This window comes from Cornus florida, unplaced genomic scaffold (genome assembly GCF_030987335.1).
Source record: "Cornus florida cultivar Cherokee Brave unplaced genomic scaffold, ASM3098733v1 CherokeeBrave_3.0.0_Hap2_Chr06, whole genome shotgun sequence".
Taxonomy (NCBI): Eukaryota; Viridiplantae; Streptophyta; class Magnoliopsida; order Cornales; family Cornaceae; genus Cornus; species Cornus florida.
The window spans coordinates 18,148,910-18,163,943 of NW_026775576.1; the positions used below are offsets into that span (position 1 = coordinate 18,148,910).

The following is a 15,034-nucleotide window of genomic DNA, read 5'->3' on the forward strand; positions in this document are numbered from 1 at the left end:
CTCAGATGAGATATCTGAGGTGTGTATTGATTTGTTTTCAGGCATTCTCTGCCTTGAAATCAATGTGAGAAAGAGTATACTGGTTCCAGTAGGGGATGTTGCGGAGATTTCCATCCCTGTTAACATTTTTGGGTGTGTAGTTGGGTCCTTCCCTATTTCTTATTTGGGATCGCCACAAGGGTTGCCTTCGAGGTGAGTGGGAGGTTGGGATCCCATGGTTAAGAGGTTCGAGAGAAGGCTAGCGGGGTGGAAGAAGCCATATCTTTTGAAGGGCAGGAAAGTCACCCTCATGAAGAGAACCTTGTCACGTCTTCCTACTTACTTTCAATCTCTCTTTCAAATTCCATCCTCGCTGAGAGGATTGAGAGGCTCCAGCTAAACTTCCTTTGTGGAGCTTTGGGAGAAGAGTTTAAGTACCATCTTGTTTGCAGGGAGCAGATTTATAGGCCGATCCAGTTGGGAGGGCTGGGAATTAGAAGGCTGATGCCTTTCAATAAGGCTCTTTTGGGGAAGTAGCTGTGGAGATTCGGGAAGTAGAGACAGAGACTTTGGAGGAGAGCATGTTATAGATATGGGGAGGAGATGGGAGGCTGGAGGTATTTGGAGGTGAGGATACCTCGGGGTGTAGTGTTTTGGAAATTCATCCAAAAAGGGTTGGATGGATTCTCTAAATATCAGGTTCAAGGTCGGAGATGGTAGGAGCATTCGCTTGGGGAGGAATCTTGGTGTGGCGATCGTTTGTTGGCATGCACCTTTCCTATGCTTTCCGGATTGCTTGGGAAAGACTCGCCTCAGTTGACTGTTATCGCCTTGATAGTGGAAAGATGACTTGGGATGTGCACTTCTCGAGACACTTTCACAATTGGGAATTGGATGATGGAATTGGTTTTCTTTAGCTTCTTTATCACTAGGAGGTGGATGGTGGTAGGCCCAACTCCTTGGTGTGGGTGCCTTCCTCACAGGTGAGGTTTGATGTCCGCACTTTTTATACAAGCTTGTCAGATTCTTTGGGGCCTCCCTTCCTATGGAAGGTCGTATGGTGTCCTAAGGCCCCTCTTATGGTTTCCTTTTTTTGCCTGTACAGCTGTCCTGGGGAGGATTCTTACGCTGGACAATTTAAGGAGAAGACAGATTGTTGTAAATTGGTGTTGCATGTGCAAAAGTGACGGTGAGTCGATTGATCACCTCTCTTGCTCATTGTCCAATGGCGAGGGATTGTTTAGAGTTGCTTTTGGGGTTGTTTGGGGTCCAATGGGTTGTGCCTTTGTCCTCTAGCGACATGATTGAGGCTTGGAGAGGTTGTATAGTGGGATCCCAAGCCTGTGACTATTGGAGGGCACCCTTGTGTTTTTGGTGGTGTTTGTGGAAGGAATGGAATAGGAGATCTTTTGATGGCGAGGAATCTCCTATTGGAGTGCTGAAATTTTCCGTTATTTGTTCTCATTTTTGTTGGGTCCTTGGGAGAAATTGTAAAGCAACGGGATAGATAGTAGATATTATGGACATATTGAGAGTTTAGGGGCCCCATTTGGCCATTGTGCTGCTTTTGCGGGATGCATTCCCCGTTTGAACGCCTTCTAATACAATCTTTAAAAAAAAAAATCTGAGGATTGATAATGTAATCTTGGTGTAAAATTGCTCCAGGGTATTTTATTTTCATTAATATGACTGAACAAAGAACTGAAAATTCTGTTGTATCTCCCATCAGTAGCTGAATAAAAACCAATAAAAATGCACTGTACCTTGTAATTTATTTAGAGGGTGAAGTTAACCAAAAAATCCTGCGGCATAATAATGTGTTCATAAATTGGTCGAATCAACTTGTAGCTGAAAATTCTTGGCCATATTACACGATTTCTTATAGTAATAGGTATGCCACCTGATAGCAAAATCTAAAGTTTCTACTCTGGATCATTTGAGTTCTAGTTATGGGCAAGTTTGACATACCTTCCAAAGAATTTCTGATCAAGTACGGTTGTAAAGCAGTCACCAACTTGAACTTTGCATTGCATGAGTTAGATATCTTTTGTGATGCATCTCTGCAAATATCGATGGATTATTTTTCACTCAACTCATAAAACATAAGCAATCAATCGCTTGCATATTTTATTTTTGGAATTTCTTGTTAACTACTTATTGTATCTTGTTCTCTTTACAGTCAATGAAGATACTGCTGAAGACATTCCCGAGGAAGAAGCAGTTTGCAGAATTTGTTTGGTTGAACTAGCAGAAGGAGGTGAAACTCTTAAGATGGAGTGCAGCTGCAAAGGAGATCTTGCACTTGCTCACCAAGAATGTGCTATCAAGTGGTTTAGCATCAAAGGAAACAAAACCTGTGATGTTTGCAAGCAGGATGTTCAGAATCTTCCAGTGACATTATTGAAAATACAAAATCCTCAGACTCAAATGAGACGGCCGGCAACTGTACTACAGCAGAGAGAAGTCAATCGGTACCGGCAAGTCCACTAAACTTGGAAAAGTTAAATACATATTAACATCTTTCTTTGTCATTGTCTTTTTGACAGATCATTTTTTTCTGTACAAACATACAATTAATTCATGAAGGGGGAAATTTTATTTTCTTAGAACTTAGGGTAAAAGGAAAGGGTAGAAACTCTGCATCCCATCAACATCCTAATCAAACTGCATATAGCCTTCCCTGAAAGGGATCCCTTTTCTTGGGTTTTGAATGAGGTGATGCACATTAAAGTTATGAATTCCCAAGAAGAGCAGTTGTGGTGATCCCCTTGGACTACCTGGATATCATAAGTGAATTGAAAGTTGGACCTACATTGGATCTTGCCAGTAAGTAAAACTAAAGACAATGAAATTAAAAATGATATCCAGACATTCACAGATCAAGAAGAAAATAAGGGACAAAATGAGTGATGGTACAACTTTTCACCAAGCCTTTGAAGGTCTGTCAGGTTGCACACCGTCTAAGCCACAATTTGAACAAAATATTCAAATATGAGAGATCTGGCAATCTTTTGAGTGATTGACAAGCTCGAACGGATAATTCAACCAAACTTGAGGGTAACCCATAGATGGGTTGAAAATATTCACACAATTCTATGATGAGCACCTTTGGCTGAGAAAAGCCACTAACCTCTTTTGGTAGGGCCCTAATTTTGCTATTTTTTAAGCTCAATGTCTCCAATTTGGATAACTTCCCAACACTAACAAGTCTAACAGGGACCTCATCCAGCTTGACCAATCCATTCACATACAATTCCTTTAAATTAACAAGATTTGCCACATTACGAATACAAGATGCGACTTTCAAAGTCTTCAAACTTGACAGAAAGTCTCAGCCTTTGGAACTCAAAGTTATCCCTAAGAGCCATAAAAAAATGCACCAATCTCTGCTCCTCTCGCAGCCTTTGGAACTCAAAGTTATCCCTAAGGGCTAACTGATCCCAATACCTGATTGTAACTGAATAGAACTCCTGTATACTCTAATGACTTATCAGTTATCACCTTGTCTAGCAGTCCGAATCTCCTACTCCAACTGATACTGTTTGGCAAAATTAGATTGCACATATAATTTGGACAAATAATCTCAAATTTCTTTGGCTATGGAAAACTTAGCCAAATGCACACCAATTGGCTGATCGATAGAATAATTTATCCAAGTGATTATCTTCGCATTATTTACTTCCCAAGCAGATAGCAATTCAGTGTACTTCTCAGCTTTGGTATCTGCTGGAATGGTCCAAGTCCCAGTGACATTACCTTAACCCACATGTTTTTGCCCCACAATTATTATTATTATTTTTTCATTATGTATGCCCAGTACACATAATTTACTAGTCAATTTCACAGTTCACACTAATAGCATGGAGACAGTCAAAATTCCCATTGGCCATCTTTTAAAAGTAAATTATCACAGTCTAATACGCGACTGATTTTATCTGTCAGTTGTGGCGTGAACAGTAGACAAATTGAATAAAAACAGAGTGACATTGGTGCGATGCAAAGTAGAACAAAGTCATCGTTTTGAACAAAGTCGATGCATGGTGAGAATTAATCTATTGTTACGATGAGATGTTGCTGCTGTTGGGGAAATGGAGTTCTTAGAAAACTTTTTGAGTGCTTTTCATCTTTGGATCTTTATTCATCTCTAGAAGCTAATTTAATGCATGAAGAAGATGCTGTTCGTCAGATAAAGTTTAGCAAACTTACAAAGAGGCTTGACTAAGCCTCAAATCCATCCACAAAGGGAATGTTCTCCCTTATGAAGATCACTTTAGCTCCTTCTTCCTCCTTAGGTCACCATCTTCACCATGGTTGTCTTGCCTTTGGAAAATCACCTGTATAACCTCCATGAATGACCTTGGATGCATAGGCTTTTGGGAACCTCCATTAGATGAGAACACCAAACCCTAAAATTCTAGAGAGAGAGTCTTTATCTTCACACACTAGTGATGCTCAAAAGCTTACTAACAGTACATATCATATATGTATTTGTAGTCACATGGTGTGTCAAAAGTAATTCTCAATCTTTACAATTAAAGTGCTATCTCTAAGGGCCTCCAATATCAAGTTGGGCTATAGGTGAGAATCCTTTGGGCTTACTATTCTCTTGGCTTAAATGAATTAATAATTGTTAACCCGGTTTGTCAACCAGGAACCCAATTCAATTAATTCATAAATTAATTTCTACTCCACTAAAAGAAATTAATTGACCTCCAATCGAATAGTAAATAACCACGAAGTCAATGTTGCACTTTGACTACTTTATTCATAATCAGTTATCGGATAATTAAAGCCATCAATCCATTTACCCAATTAATATATTTATTTTGGTTCCTTGATTATTTCCTGGCTTGATCACAACAAAACATTTGTTTGGCAAAAATAATAATTTAGTAAATAAATACATAAAGAAACTATTTTGTCTAAAACGAACAAAGGCCTTTGAATTTACTTTGTGATAAGCCATATAATCAATACAAAATAAATACAAGTAAAATGGATGCAAATATTGATAATATAACCCTTTAACTATTAATTATGTAATTACCCAAAGTGTCGGTCATAGGATCTCGTAGGCTCCGCGGAACAGTCAAAGAGTTTATACTTCTCTCATGCTTGAGAGTCAAATGCCATGAAGATGATAGGGAGTAATTGCATACGAAGGCACTCACAATATATCTCAATCTATTGCGGATCCGGTTCAAGTCTTAGTCAATTAAGAGTCCATCCTTAATTACCGACCATGAACTATTTGTGATTGCTATTTATACTTTTGTATTGATCGCTACCACATAGTGGACACATTCAATTCCATAATGAATCGAAACCTAATACATTTGCATTCACCAATTGTATAAAGCATAAATAAAATTTCAGATAACACAAGGAACATATGTCTCTACAATTCAAGTAAGAATTTGCTACGCCAAGACCCACAAATCCCAACAGTTGTTCAATTTCAATAGAGAATAAAGCATATAGTCAATGCGAACAGAAAGAGAAGAAGAAAGGTTGTTGATGCAATGCAAACCAGAAAGGGAGATTTGTTTCTGCAAAGAGATAGGGTTTTGTGACTGATTGGGAGCTGCGATTCACAAACCAAGGTTGAACAGAGATGCGATGCAATGTGACGATGTCGGACAGGGAATTAATGTAATCGTTGAAGTTCAAGATTGCAATTTGGGCAATTTGGCTGCAATGCTGGTTCCATGCGATTAGGATTGCGTGGGGCTGCGATCTTGGTTGCGATGCGAGGGCAAAATTGGCGCTGCTTTGAAATCATGTAAGAAATGAAGTCTAATCTAAGTTATTCAATCGTGAACATGTATATACATTACAAAAAATAGGCCCTAACTAAAAAAGGGGAAAAGACAAGACTACCCTTAACAAATATGAAAAATACAGCCCCAAGGGGTTGGCTTAAGTGGGTATGTCCCTTAAACCTGAAAAATAATATTAAAAATGCAAATACATAAAAACTCTCCATCTCTCAAACAAAGATAAATATTAAACTTCTCTTAACAATTATATTACGATATTATTATTGGAAGAGTTACTCTTGAATATTTAATAGAGGAATCAGTGGAGAAAAACCTTTCCTATTATTGAAGATTTGGTGTTGCTAGAGGAATCAGTGGAGAAAAATCCTCCTTGTTTTCTATTTTCTAATTATTTCCATTCTCATAATTTTTCTCCTATATAAAGGAGCCTCCACCATTGTATTGTATATGAATTGAGAGAGTATTATAAAAGTGATGTAGTCCTTTGGGCTCTTTATGCTGTGGATGTAGGCCCTAGTGGCTGAACCACGTAATATTTGTGTGTTTTACTTGTTTTATTTATCTCTTCGCTTCTGTTTTATGCTTTACAACATGGTATCAGAGCCTAATTTCTCTTCCTAGGTTCGGACCCTATTTTTGGGTATTTCCTTAGCATCTGAAATGTTGCTAAGGGTTTCTCGGTGCTATTTATGACTTGTTTAGGCTGCTGGTTTGTCCGGCAGTATTATTCTTCACCTTTGCCGTGTCTCCGGCTGTTTTTATCGACTTGTTTGGGCTGGTGTGTTCGGTAGCATTGTCTTCGCCTTTGTCGTGCCTCTGACAGTTTTTTGTTGACTTGTTTGGGCTGCCGGTATGTTCGGTAGCATTGTCTTCATCTTTGTTGTGTCTTCAGCAGTTTTTATCGACTTGTTTGGGTTGTCAGTGTGGTTGATAGCGTTGTTCTTCGTCTTCTCTCTTCTCTCTTCATCATTCACACTTGTTGTTACTCGTCATCTCAATGACAAATTAGGCATTCATGCTCCAACTTGAGGGAGAGTATTGAAGATTTAATGGAGGAATCAGTGGAGAAAAATCTTTCATGTTGTTCCCTATTATTGAAGATTTGGTGTTATTAGATGAATCAGTGGAGAAAAATCCTCATTGTTTTCTATTTTCTAATTATTTCCATTCTCATAATTTCTTCTCCTATATAAAGGAGCCTCCGCCATTGTATTGTATATGAATTGAGAAAGTATTATAAAAATGATGTAGCCCTTTGGGCTCTTTGTGCCGTGGATATAGGCCCTAGTGGCTGAATCACGTATTATTTGTGTTCTACTTGTTTTATTTATCTTTTTGCTTCCGTTTTATGCTTTACAACAGTTACATTTAATGTTCAAAACATTTTGAATATGTATTTTGAAGTATGTGAGAAGTATCAGATACGTGGTCGAAGTATTGGATATGTTTTAGAAAAAAAAATACATTTTAAAATGATTTTTTTTATAAGAAAAAAATATTTTTAAAATGATGGTACATTTAGGAAGTATCAGGCACATATTCATGAGTATTCGAGGAGTATCAGTATCTGACATGGACACAATAGGAGAGTTGAAATATCCGTGGTTCCTAATTCAAGCTCCAGTGCTCACCTGTTGAGCATTGGTGCTCGACTCTCTGACTGATGAGCATTGGTGCTTGAAGCTTGATCATCAATGCTAGGGCATTATTTTGTATGAGCAGTTCTATTATGCTCCAGATTTTCCAATTTTAATCAATACAGTTTTTAGGATTTTCAAAATGACTCAAAACTATGTTTCAAATAACCAAGAGGGTTTTAAAAATATTTGAACTTATTTTTGTCCTATCTTTTGACTCGAAGAAAATAAACGCTTAAAATTATCTCTGTTTTGTTAACAAAATTTGCCAATAACCAGATTATAAGAGCAGCCAAATAGGTTTTAAGACTTGTGCTGCATTGGTTTTTAATGGATAATCAATCTCGTTTAAAAAAATCTGTATTGTTAACAAGAAAAATATTGTTTGGAAGATTGCTTATATTAGAAAATTTGTAAAAAACTCTGCATAGTCATCTACCTGGATTTTCCATGGCGTTAAAGTTACTATGAAATACTTGTTACATGTAGTCAAAAGAGCATATTTAGTGATCCCAAAACTTTCTTCTTCTTCTTTTTTTTTTTTTTTTTGAGGAAACAAAATATAAAATAAGACTAAAAGATATAATAAAATGGAGGGATTTTTGAGGAGATGAATGAATTAGTGGACATGGCTTAGTGATTCAAAAGATAAATGTATATTCTGACTTAGGAAACTTCCTAAAGTAAATGAACTTCTACATTTTGGTAATACAGTGAATAAACTTCAACATTTTGGTGATATAATGAATAAACTTCAAAGTTTTGTTAATACAGTGCCTCATCAATCATTTCCTATTATCACAATTAAAACTGTCATATCTAAATGCATGATCTATGTAAGCCTAGAATAATGTTCCTGAATGCATGACATATGTCTATGTTCTTGTCTCAGGTGCCAAAGCAAAATACATTAGTATTATCATTGTATGACATTATCAAGCATCAAGGGACCCCCTATCCTCCCATCTTGTCCCACCAGCAATGTTGCTAAGACATAATACGGACCAACAGTTAAATTTTGGCCGAATCTAGATGGTTATGGTTTCATATGGCTTGCATAAATCCTCACCCCATTAATGCTCCCAAGATGATTATGTCTTTGGGTAATTTCACATAGGTTGTATATCTAGAGGTTATATGCGTAATTGTTAAAGGATTATAGTAAATGGCTGTTAACAGTAACAAATTAGTTTTGAACTATAATAGTAAACATGAGTAACATCTACTGAAATTTGACTTAACAATATTGTTTCCGGTTTCCTTATCTAAAACTGAAAAATCAGTACGTCCTTCTCTATTAAGTGGCATTTTTTATTTCCAATACCCCTACTTATTTTACAGATTTATTGCATGGCCTTGTGTGAATTGATTTGGAGTGCTAAGTCAGATGTTTTACTTGTTTCATGCTTGACAGGGTGTGGCAGGATGTACCTGTTCTTGTCATGGTCAGCATGCTCGCGTATTTCTGCTTTCTTGAGCAACTTCTGGTATCCTCTTTCCTTATTTATTATTATTATTATTGCTATTTTATGTCAATGTATCCAGGTTGTCTACCTATTGGGTAAATAACACGACTCAAACACGACACAGAATAAGTGGGTTTGGGTAGATCCATATTGACACTGTAGATCAACGTGTCGTGTTCGTGTTTGACCCACCAATCCGTTTATGACACTGTAGATCAACGTGTCGTGTTCGTGTTTGACCCACCAACCCATTTATGACTCGTTTAACTAAACGTGTCATGTTCATATTAAAAATGACCCATTTAGCTAAATTTTTCGGATAAACGTGTTGTGTTCATGTTAGAAATGACTTAAACATGTCTTATCGTGTCATTTCGTGTCGTGTCAACTCTTGAGTCTTGACCCACTTATTAAATGGGTTACGCGTGGTGTCGTGATACCGGTGTATAGTCATGTTGTGTTCGTGTCAAGGTTTCTTGACACGAATTATAATGGCGTCGTGTTCGTGTCGACCCATTTTACATGATACCCATGTCTTGACACGACGTGAACACGACCCACCAACACAAATTGCCACGCCTTTTGACATTTAGGGGAAAGACCAATTGGCATACATTCTGTTTGATCAAGTTATTCCTGATCATTAGGTTGTCCATTAGTTGGATGGTCATATCCCAAATCCTGAGAACAAGTACCTAATGAACTTAGGCAAGAATTCTTCTGTTTAACCACTATATGTAAAGGTCAAGTGCCTGAATAATGAGACAGGAAATATTTAGACTTCACTTGAGAGGGATCGGAAGCATTAATTTCCTCTTCCAAAATCAACTTGTTTTAGTAATAGTAACTATATTATCCTGCCAAACTCTTTTGGAAGCTAAGCAAGCAGCAAAACGGTAATCTAAGAAAAAACCCACCATTTTAAATTAAGAAGTTACAACGTGCAGTTGCAAAGTGCATGGTTCTTTGTTTTATTTATATATGTGCATCATGTTGTCTTTTTTCCTTCTCCCTTTTAAATATATTTTCCATTTATATCTCATTATGTTTCTAAATTTAACCTATGATATGGTATTAATGCATTTAATTGGAGCAGGTGACTGATCTGGGACCTCGTGCTCTTGCAATCTCTTTACCTTTCTCTTGTGTTTTAGGCCTCCTTTCATCCATGATAGCTTCTACCATGGGTAAAACTTACCAAATTCTTTCATCTTTTTATATATTACATATATTTGTCTCTGTGAATCTAACACAGCTAATGTAATTCTTAGTATGTTCCTACTATTTTTTTTTATTGATTTTTGTACTGAGATATATGAAAAGTCGTGTCATAAAGTTAAAATGAATTTCCTGCAAACATGTGTATCTAATCACTTCACTGAAGCCACCTTGAAATCCAATAATCTGCACCAGGGAAGACTACAGGACTGTATTGAATGCCATTTCAAGCATCATTTTATGGTTGTTTCCATCTTTCTGACCCATCATTCAAATACTTGTGCTGTGTGCACACCTAAGAACTACCAGTGTTGCACTTGCTACTTGTGGGCTACTTAGGGTTGGTTGATAGAAAATGACGAAGTGTTGGCAATTTCCGCAACAAAGAGTCTAATAAATAAACAAAATGTTATTAGGTGTCTAGTTCGCTGGTCAATTTGCCGAGGTCAAGTGAAGATTTGGAGATAAAAGCCGAGCTGCACTGGTAAGAGAGGGACATCTGAAGACCTAGTACTTGGGTTTGTTATGGATAGCTTTGAACTATGTTCTGCACTAAATGAATTGAGTGTAGGTTGGACCTGCTAACACACCTATATAGGCATGGAGAACTTTCGGAAAGGTAGGAATTGAGTAGTTAACAAATTTATTCAACATTCTTAAAGAATGCACGAATGCCTAATGACTGGAGGAGATGTATCATAGTGCCAATTTAAACAAATAAATTGGATATACAAAAGTGCAACCATTATTGAGATATTAAACTAATGAGTTATACAATGAAACTATGGGGAAGGATAATAGAACAAATATTAAGGAACTAATTCAAATTATTTAATAATCAATTTAGATTTATGCAAGGAAGATCCGCAATGGAGGCCATTTACTTAATAAGAAATTAGTTAAAGATTGTAGGATTGTAGGATTAAATAGAAATATTTGCATATGTTTTTCATAGACTTAGAAAAAAAAACATATAATAGAGTACTAAGAGATATTACTTGGTGGGACTAACAAAGGAAACAAATCCATATGAAATTTATAAAGATTATTCAGGATATATTTATGAATACAAAAACTCAAGTTCGTTCCACGTGGAGATACTAGTGAGTTTCTTATAAAAAGTATGATTACTCCAAGGGTCAGTACTAAGCTCATATGTGTTCACAATAATTTTAGATGGAATAACAAAAGATTTACAAGGAGAAATTCCATGATGTATGTTGTTTGTTGCTAACATAGTCAAGGATTGACAATATAACAATATCAATTCAAAGCCAAATGATGACCCAAAATAACCATTTTTGCTATTTAGTGTGACCAATACAACATGTGGAGAGATAGATGATGATATGATTAGCAGGATTGGATAAGGTTGGACAAAATGGAGACATGCTAGTGTTTTATATGATAAAACAAAATCAAATAAATTAAAAAGGAATTTTACAGAAAATTTATCAGGCCAACTATCTTATACAGAGCCGTGTGTTGGACATTAAAAGCTAAACAATAACAACACATTCATGTAGCTGAAATGAGAATGTTAAGATGGATGGTAGAAGTGACTAGAAGAGATAAGATGAGTAATCAGAGTGTGAAGAAGAAATTAGGATGATGCCTATTAGTGAAAAAATAAAAGAGAACAGACAGGAGGTATGGACACATACAACGAAGACTTATAGATGCACCGGAAAGAAGAAGAATATTAGTTTTCATAGATGGTAAGGAACAAAGAGGCCATTAAAAATAATTTAGGATGAATTTGTCATAAATTATTTTAGAAAATTGAATACTGACTGGTAATAGAAAATAATCAAAAAAGAGAGAGGCAAGGATGTTGTCCAATTTGGGTTTGTATGTCGGAACATATCCAATTTTGTCGCAAGACAAGTAACCAGAAAGAAAGAAAGAAAGGGATGAGAAAATAGAAGAATAGATATACTAGAAGAAGGGGATGAGAAAATAGAGAGAGGGGGGGGTGGGTGGGTGGGGGGGGCGCTGAGAACAGAGTGAATAGATAGGCAGGACAGACTGAATGGGTGAGAAAAGCAAGAACAGAAAAGGGAGAAGGAACAAAACATAGAGAGAACTCAAAGAAAGCAATAATAAATAATTTCCAAAAACTGCTAAAGTCTATTACATCAAGGCCTTTTATAGGCAAACCCAATAATAAGAGAAAATAAAATAAAATCCAAATAATTGCTAACAATAATCACTTTCTACTAAAATTAAAAATACTAAAATATCCCTGATAAAATATCCTATGCCTACGCCTGACATAGGTGTGGAACACCTCACGATCTCCATCAGATACCCTTACCCATGTCCCGTCATGTTGACATGGTACGTGAAGGGATATAAGATAGTCCATGTAACAAAGATTTGGGTACCTATTCATTCAGAAAGAGAAGTAAACCTATTTACTTCTCTCTAGGTCTACACATCAATACTTAACTAAATTGCTCCTGCACGCCCCACTCACGTTTTAAGTTTTATAGCAAGTGTGACCATATACTTTGTGATATTGTGGCCCGAATTTAGTGCCGGGTCGCGTTGCGACCTGCTTATAACCCTCGTTGGATGAGCTTTGTGTGGGCTACGCCCCCGAATCCCCGAGTAAAATTTTTTGACCCATTTTTTGCTTATGGGTCATGGACTTTAATTAGTCTCTTGTAGCCCAATATATAAGGGCGCTCGGGGTTTGGAGTGGTGCAAGAGAGAGACTCTGAAATTCATACAGAAACAGAGCGAGGGATTGAAAACTTGTAATCTCCGATTTAACACATAGTGAAAATTTTCGCCGGATCCCAACAGTGGACGTAGGCTGTTGCCGAACCACGTATAAATCTTTGTGTTCTTTGTGTGGCGTGTTTATTTTTCTGTCGTGATTTTTGATTCAACTTGGGTTCGTTGCGTTTGTCATAGCATACTTTAATGATATTAATCGTTTACTTTATTAAAACATTTAGTCATAAGATAGTTGGACCATTGCTTGGTGTATATAATTAAAGTTTGGACTGACAAGCATGAAAATGAGTGTTGGAATTAACATTTACCTGTTCGTGCAAATAATGCCCAAATTTAGTCATAAACTCAGTCTACTCTTTCCATTAGCTCGGAATAGCACGGAACAACACGGGATATAAACTCAGCACGGGATAATGACCTTCTTTCTTTAGTCCTAAGATACTTGATGCACTAAGAGGCTTGGCAAGGGCAAGAGGGCCCAGTAATCCGATCTATCTTCTCTATGTTTACATTTTTAAGTTCACTATTGTAAGTTGTTATCAGGATTTTTATTTTTGCTTGTTATTATGTCGTCTTACGATCCACTTAGTTAGTGGTTTTAATATCTTCACATTTATTAGAACTAGTGTGGAATTAAGGGGAAGTCATGGGACCTTTCAAGTTTTTAGAGAAAGTAATCGTTTCACTAGGTTAGGTTATTGAATCATGTTTTGGAAATTTCCTACTCAGAACTAAGTTACAAGTTGATCAAAATATCTTGAGTAATTGTTTCTACAACTAGAAAAGATAAAATGTAGATGAAGAATTACAAAGAACATGTCGAAAATCTCTTATGCTCAATCACAACCGGAGGTTAAGATAAGATGAGAACGTAGCGGACTTAGAATCTAGGCTACATTATTGAATTAAAAAGTGATTTGGTAAAATTGGCGTACTCAATTTGAGAGCCTGACTATCATTATATACAAGTGGGAAATTACAAATATTGAAAGAGAATAAAAAATCAAATCGAGAATAAAAATCAAATCCCTAAACATAAGCCTGTAATGAAGACCCAATAAATCTGCCACATCATCGAGTCAACCTATAGATATGATTTCCAACACTCCCCTCAAGCTGGAGCAAATATGTTAACCAAGCCCAGCTTAACTATGGAAGACTGAAGAAGAGAAGGCCCAACAAACTTGAACACATCTGCAGTTTGTTCTGAAGAGGGAACAAAAATAGGATTAATGATTCCTGATTGAACCTTCTCTCGAATGAAGTGAATGTCTACCTCAATATGTTTCGACCTTTCATGTAACACAAAATCAGAAACAAGCATAATGGTTGATTTATTGTCACAAAACAACTTTGAAGAACCTTTCTCTACAAGACCCAACTCTCCCAAAATTGATTGAAGCCAAAGGAGCTCACGAGTGTTTTGAGCGGTACTCAGCTTCAGCAGAGGATTTGGAGATAATAGCTTGCTTCTTACTCTTCCATGATATGAGATGATTACAATAGAAAGTACAGAAGCCAGAGGTAGACCGTCTATACTGTCTTACATCCAGCATAGTCTGCATTAGCAAAGCATGAGAGTCCGAACTGATTTCCTGAGGCATAGAACAGACCAAGGTCAGGGCACGACTTAAGATGTCTTAAAATATGATAGACTGCATCCATATGAGTTGAGCGATGGGCATGCATGAATTGACTAACCACACTAACAACAAAGGTCAAATCGGGCCTTGTGTTAGTCAAGTAGATAAGACGACTTACGAAACGTTGATACATGGATGGATCTGGAAGTAATTTCCCTCACTCAACAGAGAGTTTGATATTAGGGTCCATAGGAGTGGAAGCGGGTCGACACCTAAGCATGCCATCATCTTAAAGAAGATCCAAAACATATTTCCTTTGAGATAAGGAAATTCCACTACAGGATGTAGCAACCTTAATTCCAAGAAAGTATCGAAAGGGACCTAAATCCTTCACATCAAAGGACTTTTGAAGATGAAGTTTTGCCTAAGAAATCCCTGAAGGATCATCACATGTGTTAATGATATCATCCACATATACTAATAACATAATGCAGCGACCATCATAGCGACGCCAAATAAAGCAAGTATGGTTTGAGTGGCAGTGCACAAAGCCCATTGATAGAACAACATCACTAAAACGATTGAACCACGCTCTAGGGGATTGCTTCAGACCATAAAGAGACTTC

General features: G+C 36.8%; 1 protein-coding gene across 6 annotated transcripts in view; it reads left to right on the forward strand.

Moving 5' to 3' along the window:
• LOC132311147 (uncharacterized) overlaps positions 1-15,034 on the forward strand; it is a 40,379-nt gene that overhangs the window by 13,032 nt on the left and 12,313 nt on the right. For 5 of the 6 annotated variants that reach the window (XM_059808906.1, XM_059808903.1, XM_059808901.1 and 2 more), the window contains 3 exons: positions 2,159-2,456; positions 8,811-8,883; positions 9,959-10,049. In XM_059808906.1, the coding sequence (XP_059664889.1) occupies positions 2,159-2,456; positions 8,811-8,883; positions 9,959-10,049 (462 nt within the window). The remainder of the gene's footprint in view (positions 1-2,158; positions 2,457-8,810; positions 8,884-9,958; positions 10,050-15,034) is intronic. The other variant, XM_059808902.1, reaches the window with a different exon arrangement.